General features: G+C 65.9%; 2 protein-coding genes across 3 annotated transcripts in view; one reads left to right on the top strand and one right to left on the bottom strand.

The window, feature by feature from the left end:
- TRIM46 (tripartite motif containing 46) overlaps nucleotides 1-4,311 on the top strand; it is an 8,610-nt gene extending 4,299 nt beyond the window's left edge. The window contains exons 7-9 of the mRNA XM_029936035.1: nucleotides 621-956; nucleotides 2,117-2,414; nucleotides 3,230-4,311. Coding sequence (XP_029791895.1) covers nucleotides 621-956; nucleotides 2,117-2,414; nucleotides 3,230-3,623 — 1,028 coding nt within the window. The 3' untranslated portion in view covers nucleotides 3,624-4,311. The remainder of the gene's footprint in view (nucleotides 1-620; nucleotides 957-2,116; nucleotides 2,415-3,229) is intronic.
- Nucleotides 4,312-5,147: 836 nt separating this feature from the next.
- MUC1 (mucin 1, cell surface associated) overlaps nucleotides 5,148-7,603 on the bottom strand; it is a 3,842-nt gene continuing 1,386 nt past the window's right edge. For both annotated transcript variants that reach the window (XM_029936031.1, XM_029936032.1), the window contains 6 exons: nucleotides 7,194-7,243; nucleotides 7,044-7,099; nucleotides 6,773-6,909; nucleotides 6,529-6,650; nucleotides 6,305-6,454; nucleotides 5,148-5,469 (listed from right to left, as the gene is read on the bottom strand). In XM_029936031.1, the coding sequence (XP_029791891.1) occupies nucleotides 5,401-5,469; nucleotides 6,305-6,454; nucleotides 6,529-6,650; nucleotides 6,773-6,909; nucleotides 7,044-7,099; nucleotides 7,194-7,243 (584 nt within the window). In that variant the 3' untranslated portion in view covers nucleotides 5,148-5,400. The remainder of the gene's footprint in view (nucleotides 5,470-6,304; nucleotides 6,455-6,528; nucleotides 6,651-6,772; nucleotides 6,910-7,043; nucleotides 7,100-7,193; nucleotides 7,244-7,603) is intronic.

Below are 7,603 nucleotides of genomic sequence, written 5' to 3'. Positions count from 1 at the left end.
CCCGCCCCTCGCTTCCCCCTCCACCCTGCCTCAGCACCCCCTGCGCCCTCTGTCTTTCTCTGCCCGCCACAGGCCCCTGCCTAGCTCCTGCCCTCTGACCTTTCGGCCTCTGGGCCTCGTCCTCTACGCTTACCTTCTCTTCTCCTCCACCCTCCACCCTGCCACTGTCACGCTCTCGCTCACCCTCTGCGTCCCCTGCTCTCTGCCGCGCTGACTCGCATCTGTCCCCTCCTCCTGCCCGGTTCCCTGCAGCTGGGGCTCCAGCGGCCTTCGCCTGCCTCTCCCTGGGCTCCTCTTACTCGTAGACTGAGAAAGGTCATAGAAAGAAGAGTCCCCATCTGGTCCGATACCTTTTCTGACAGAGGAGGGAACTGAGGCCCAGAAAAGGAAACCAACAGACCTAAAGCCAGAGTGAGAGAAGAGCAGGCCAGGATGGGCACGAGGCCTCTGCCCCTGCCCAGGGCGTGCCCGTCTCTCCCCTGGGCCGTGCCCTGCCCGCCCCACCCCGCCCCGGGCCCCCACACGGCCCTCTCCGCAGCTCCCCCTCACCCACACTCACCCCCCCGGCCCCCGCTGCTTTCCCTTCCCCTGCCCGCCCTCCATGCCAGGCCCGTGACCAGGCCCCCCACTGACCCCGCTGTCTCTTCCCACAGTGCCCGAGGCTCCCGTCATCGACACCCAGCGCACCTTCGCCTACGACCAGATATTCCTGTGCTGGCGACTGCCGCCCCACTCACCGCCCGCCTGGCACTACACCATTGAGTTCCGGCGCACCGATGTGCCCGCCCAGCCGGGCCCCACCCGCTGGCAGCGGCGGGAGGAGGTGAGGGGCACCAGCGCCCTGCTTGAGAACCCCGACACGGGCTCCGTGTACGTGCTGCGTGTGCGGGGCTGCAACAAGGCCGGCTACGGGGAGTACAGCGAGGACGTGCACCTGCACACGCCCCCCGCCCCTGGTGAGCGGGGCCCCGGAGCGCGTGGGGTGCCGGGTCCCTGGTGAGCAGGACCTCGGGTAGGCGTGGGGTGCCGGGTCCCTGGTGAGCGGGGCCCCGGAGCGCGTGGGGTGCCGGGTCCCTGGGTGGGCGCCGCGTGGCCCCGGAGCATGTGGTGTACCAGGTCCCCTGGTGAGCGGGGCCCCGGAGCGCATGGGGTGCCGGGTCGCCTGGTGAGCAGGACCTCGGGTAGGCGTGGGGTACCAGGCCCCTGGTGAGCGGGGCCCCGGAGCGCGTGGGGTGCCGGGTCCCTGGGTGGACGCCACGTGGCCCCCAGAGCGTGTGGGGTATGGGGGGGGTCCCCGGGTGGACACCACGTGGACCCCAGAGCATGTGGGGTACCAGGTCCCCGGGTGGGCGCTGCATGGCCCCGGAGCAAGTGGGGTACTGGGTCCCCAGGTGGGCGCCACATGGCCCAGGAGCACGTGGGGTACACAGGGCCCACTGGCGGCACAGAGGGGCGCGCTCACCACCTCTGGGGCTGGACCTCCTGGGTTCAGATCCCTGCTCTGCGTCTTGCCAGCTGTGACTCTGGGAAGTAACTTGTCCTCTGAATTTCAAGTTCCTTCTCCATAGGGACAATAGCAGTATTATTGCCAGGAGAAGGGAGGAAGGTCAGTTCCCAGTAGTGTGGGGGCAGTGACTCTCCAGCAGTCCGGCCCCCGAGGCACAGGTGGAATCCGGGAGCATCACCCAAGCCGGGTGTCAGGGCCAAGTGTGAAAACCAGAGTGGGCTGGAAGGTGTGGGGCGGGGGGGGGGGTGCAGGGGGGCTGGGGCAGCAGTGGGGGCTCTGGGGGAGGGCGGCATAGGAGACGGCCAGGAGGAGGCGGTGCAGGCCCGCTGGGTCTGGGAAACAGGTTTCTGGGCCCACTAGTCACCCCTAAAACTCTTCTTGGGGATCCCATGCCCATTTGGGATGTTCCCTTCTTTTCTCCTCATGCCCCCCCACGGCGGTCCTCCAGGCCCTGGTCCCTGGAGTCCCTGTCCAGCCCTCGGCAGCTTGTTCTATGTTCTAGAACTGCCCCCACTCCAGTGTCTTGCGAGGCCTATGTTCCAGGTCCCGAGCCCCCCAGCCCCGTGTCCTGTCCCTGAAGTCCCTCCTCTGTCACTTCCCCCGCTGCAGTCCTGCACTTCTTCCTTGACGGGCGCTGGGGCGCGAGCCGGGAGCGCCTGGCCATCAGCAAGGACCAGCGGGCGGTGCGCAGCGTCCCCGGGCTGCCCCTGCTGCTGGCTGCTGAGCGGCTGCTCACCGGCTGCCACCTGAGCGTGGACGTGGTCCTGGGAGATGTGGCCGTGACCCAGGGCCGCAGCTACTGGGCCTGCGCGGTGGACCCTGCCTCCTACCTGGTCAAGGTGGGCGTCGGGCTGGAAAGCAAGCTTCAGGAGAGCTTCCAGGGCGCCCCCGATGTGATCAGCCCCAGGTCAGGCCTCTGGAAGGGAAGTGGCGCGGGGCCCGGAGCAGGGTGGGGGAGGGGGGGGAAGCTGGGCAGAGGATGGGGGCCGCAGGAGGAGTTGGGGGCAGGGATGCCAGGGCGGGGCCAGCATGGGCTTAGCCACAGGGCGTGGAGGCTTGGGTTTTGGAAGAGTGTGTGGCTGCGGAGAGGGGCTGTGCACCTGCCCCCAGCTGTCCCCCAGGATCCCTGCCACCCGCCAACACCCCATCCCCAACGTGCTGTCTCCACGAAGCCGCCCTCCCGGCGCCTCCTTCACCGCGTCTGTTCTCAGCATCCTAAAACCTTGCCCTTAACATGCCCACCCCCACCGCCTCTCCTGCCAGCACCATTACCATCCCCCATGCGTGTGCCTCCCCAAGCCTTTCTCCCCACACTGTCCCTAAACGCGTTTCTCCGCGGCGCACCCCACCCCTGCACTCCAGCTTTCTCCCAACACCTGCCTTCCCAATTACCTGTCTCTCCCCAGCCCCTCAGTCACGAAGCCCTCTCAATGCCCTGGAACCTTCTGCGAGCCCCACCTTGCTCTCCTCACCACCTTCCTGTCTCCTGTGCCCTGTGGGGCTCGATGCTGACCTCCTTCCCCCGGCCCCTCGTGCCCACGCCCTTACCTTCAATACGGCTTTCCCAGTGGGCCGGCTCCGACCCCCGAGTCTGTGACACGGCCCCTTGCTCCCCAACGTCCCGTCTGTTCGCCGTCTCGGTCCTTGCCCCCGCCCCCCCCCGCCGGCGTACCCTGCTGCCCACTTCACTCCCGACACCTTCCCCCCCACGGGCTCCTGCAGGTACGACCCGGACAGTGGACACGACAGCGGTGCTGAGGACGCCACCGTGGAGGCCTCGCCGCCCTTCGCCTTCCTGACCATCGGCATGGGCAAGATCCTGCTGGGGTCGGGGGCCAGCTCCGGTGCGGGGCTGACGGGGCGGGACGGCCCTGCGGCCAGCTGCACCGTGCCCCTGCCGCCCCGCCTGGGCATCTGCCTGGACTACGAGCGGGGCCGAGTGTCTTTCCTGGACGCCGTGTCCTTCCGCGGGCTCCTGGAGTGCCCCCTGGACTGCTCGGGGCCTGTGTGCCCCGCCTTCTGCTTCATTGGGGGCGGCGCCGTGCAGCTGCAGGAGCCCGTGGGCACCAAGCCTGAGAGGAAGGTCACCATCGGGGGCTTTGCCAAGCTGGACTGACCCGTTTGGGTCCCCTCATCCCCCCGGGAAGCTGGAGCTGGGCTACCCCTCTGGCAGCTTCCCCCCACCACCTGGCCCCTGACCCCATGCCCCTGTGTTCCTGGGGCCTTCTCTCTGCCAGGGGACTGTCCTCTGCTCACCTTTCTAGATGTCCCCCATTCTCTCCAGCCCCCGCCTAGCCTTTTCCCCACACCCTGCTCCTGGCACCTTACCCAAGTCACGAAAGGAGCCTTCTCCCCATCCCTGCCTGTGCCTCAACCTGGACTGCCCGGGAGGGTAGGCACCTGGAACTCTGGGCATGACCCCCAGTCTGCCCTCTGCACCCTGCCCCGCCGAGCTCCCTGACCCGTTGATCCTGAGCTACAGCCTTGGGGAGCGGAGGCTTTTTTGGCCGGACGCCGCCCAGGCGCTCCCTGATGAGGGAGGGGGCCCTGTCACCCTGCTTTACCTGCAGGGGTCCCCACGCCCCTAAGCCGCATGCCCGTGTTTCCCTGTCTCGCATGCATCGACCTGTCCCGCACCCATGCCAATGTGCCAAGTCTCCCTTGGGGCCGCAGCCGAGGTTGGGTGTCCCCAGTGGGTTGGGCTAGGCAAGGCCTCGGGGGCCCGTTGCTGCCCCCCTGCAGTGGGCACTGCCAGGCCTGTTATTTTCATGGTTTATGAACAAGAAGCTGTGAGGCTAGGCGCATCTCTGCCTTCCGTTCCTTTTGTTTCTGTGCCGGGCGTGTGGGTGGGAAGGATCCGGGGTGCTCTGCTGCGCTGGGGCTCGGAGCAGGGGTGCAGGGAGGACCCGGTGCCCGAGGGAAGTAGGTCCCTGGCCTGGAACTCCGAACCTCGGCCACGCCAGCTCCCACAGACCCAGGCTGGCGGCAGCCTTCAGGGGGGCGCATGGTGCTTGCGGCTGCCAGGTCTGTCAGGGCCCAGGCCCCAGGCTGTGTGGGGGGACCAGGCACCACACCGTGCCAGGCTGTCTGGGTCAGGGAGCCAGAACTATTTCCCCATTCCCGGGGCTGGCCGGGGAGGGGGCCGGGCCTGGCGCCAGCGCCTCAGGGCCTGATGCAGCTTATCGAGGCTGTGTTGAGGCTATGTTGACTCTGCCCGTGCTATCGCTGCCCAGGGGCTTGCTTCACACCCGGGCAGCTAAGAATAGTGCCACCAGGGGCACCGGGCCAAGGGGAGGCGGGGGCGTGGCCGCTACCAGCCCCCAGCCCAGGAGAGGGGAGCGGAGGGCCACAGGTGCGGGCGGAGCCGGGTCACGCTGGCCTGGGAGCCGCCTGGGAGCCGCCTGGGAGCCGCCTGGGTTTCGTTTCCTCCTTCCTCTTATACCTCCAAGGGATGGGAAGAGGTGACCCACACCCAAAGCCATCTCCTCCCCACACCTTCTGCTTTCCAAAGGAACCCCACTTCTTGCCTTCTTCCCCGCCCATCTCCTGCAAAGACCCCTTCCAGGCCCCTCCCCACATTCTGCACCCCCATCTATGGGTCACAGAGGGTCACAAGTGGCCACAGATGACTGATCCAAAGTTGGCAGTCACACAGCGGAGGTCCCTGTTTTATTCAGCCATGTTCTGGTGCTAACTTCCCTCTCAGGGCTTTCTGGGCCGGTCTTCCTGGAAGCCACAGTCCTGGGCTGGTCCCCAGGGCTTCTGCAGGGCTGAGACGCAGGGGACGTGGCGGGGCCTGCAAGCAGCCCAGCTGACTCCGGCTGGCCCGGCCCAGAGCGGCGGAGACCGGAGAGGACTCTGGCAGTGAGGAGCCCAGGAGAGGCCACATGCCCCTACAAGTCGGCAGAGGTGGCCGCTGGGTTCTCGTAAGCCAGGCTGCCACCGCCGTTGCCTGCGGAGACCTAGGTGGGGGAGGAGACCCAGGCTGAGAAAGTGCCTCCCGGGGCTCCTGGGCCATAGCGCAGGCCCCGAAAAAGGTCCAGAGACAACTCTCAAAGGGTTAATTGGAAGAGCACCTGCTGGGCACCACCAGCAGCCCGGTGACTGTAAACAGGGGCCGCTCCTCCTCCCTCCACTCCCCTCCACTCCCTCCCCTTGGCTCTCAGCAGCCCCTCTGCCCTCCCCCACTGCCCCCTTCTCCCTCCAGCCCCAGCAGCTGTAGTCGGCTCAGTACGGCAGGGAGAAGGAAGTTCCTTGGGGAAGGAAAACAGGGTCAAGAAAGGAAACTCCCCTCCCCCACCTGGAGTGGCGTTCCAGCCCCGGTGGAGTAATTATTTACTAGGTCCTGAAGAGAAAGGCCAGGTGAGGAGAGGAGGAGGGTCCCTGTTTCCCAGAGCCCCTGGGACACTCCCACACCCTCCCCGCAGTCCTGCCAGCGTTCCCAAGACCACGGGCCGGGCCGCTCTTAGGAGCCGCGGGGTGGGGGGCACCGGGGCTCCTTCGTGAGTCCCCCAGGAAGGGCCGCCCTGGACATGGCACCTCACCCGTTTCACCTCTGGGATCCCCGTTTAGCAGAGCAGTGCATGCTGTCTTGGAAATGCTGGCAGTGGGGACACTCTGGAAGTCCCTTCCTCCCAAGGTGGCCTTCTCTGACCTCCGACCCCGTGCTCGCCGGGCCCTGTGCGGCTTCCTTCCCTTCCTTACCACCACCTCTCCCTTCGCTTATGTTCTCTGGGCTTTGCAAGCACCCTTCCAGAACCCGCTGGCCAGCCCGGGCACTGTGAGGCCCAGCCTTACCTCCTCGTAGGGGCTACGTCTGGTGCTGCCGGGGGGCACATAGCGCCCGTGGGTGTGGTAGGTGGGGTACTCGCTCATAGGGTGGTAGGCATCGCGGGTTGGAAAGAGGTCCAGCTGCCCGCAGTTCTTTCGGCGGCACTGACACACGGTCTGGGGAAACAGGATATTAGGGGGGCCGTGACCTCCAGCAGGGCTCTGGTCAGGGCTGGAGGGCACACACTTACCAGGACGACGAGATAGATGATGGCCAGTGCCAGCAGGACACAGACCAGCACCAGAAGGGCGATGCCCCAGCCGGGTACCCCCGACCCAGGCTGAGCAAATGAAGAAGATGAAGTGTCACGTGCTAAAAGGAAAAGCAGTGGTCAGAATATTCTCCCAACGGAAGTGACCCTCCTCTACCAGGACCCGGAGGAAGAGTAGGAGCCCGCAGGTGGGAGGGAGGGGCCCCAGAGGTGGGGGCCTCACCATTGACACTTGAGATGATCATGTGATACTTGGTTACTGCTGCTGCTTTGCCCTGTTCAAGCCGTGCCTCCACTTCGTGGGCGGTGGTGGTGTCCTGTCGGAAGGCCAGGATGGAATCTACCACCACAGACCCTGGCCTGGTCACAGGGAAAGGGCAACTCAGCCAGGAGTCCTGGCTTCTGGACCAGCAATCCCCAGCTGTGAGTGCGCCAGCCCTGCCAGAGTCACGGCAGCTTCCGCCCCCCCACAGGGCCCACACCCAGAACTGTACCTGAACTTGAGGTTAGAGAGACCCAGAAAATCCTTCTGTTCATAAATCTGCAAGAACTGGGGTGAGAGGGAAGGATTCAGGCTTGATAGAAACCCTCAGGCAATTGGGGGGCTGCTGCTGGGGCAGGACAGAGAAGAGAAACCCACTCACCCACTCGGAGATGTTTCTCTGCAGCTGCTGGAAGTAGCTGGTGCTGGGATCTTCCAGAGAAGAGTTAAACTGAAGGTTCGAAATGGAGAAGGACACGAAGACAAAGGAGACCCTAATAGACAACTGGGGAGAAGTCTTATGATCGGAGGACGTGGCAGGCTCCACACTGTGCTTAGTGGTGCTGGTGGTGGTCCGGGTCGAGTGGTCCACGGTGGTCGGGGATGAGTGGGTGGCGGTGGTCGGGGTTGGGTGCGTGGAGGTGGTCGGGGTCAGGGAGGGGGTCGGGGTCGAGTGGGTGGAGGTGGTCGGAGTCAGGTGGGTGGAGGTGGTCGGGTGGGTGGAGGTGGCCGAGGTCAGGGAGGTGGTCGGGTGGGTGGAGGTGGCCGGGGTCAGGGAGGTGGTCGGAGTCA

The sequence above is a fragment of the Suricata suricatta genome, chromosome 3 (assembly GCF_006229205.1).
Source record: "Suricata suricatta isolate VVHF042 chromosome 3, meerkat_22Aug2017_6uvM2_HiC, whole genome shotgun sequence".
Classification (NCBI taxonomy): domain Eukaryota; kingdom Metazoa; phylum Chordata; class Mammalia; order Carnivora; family Herpestidae; genus Suricata; species Suricata suricatta.
This window is presented reverse-complemented; position numbering and strand designations above follow the sequence as displayed.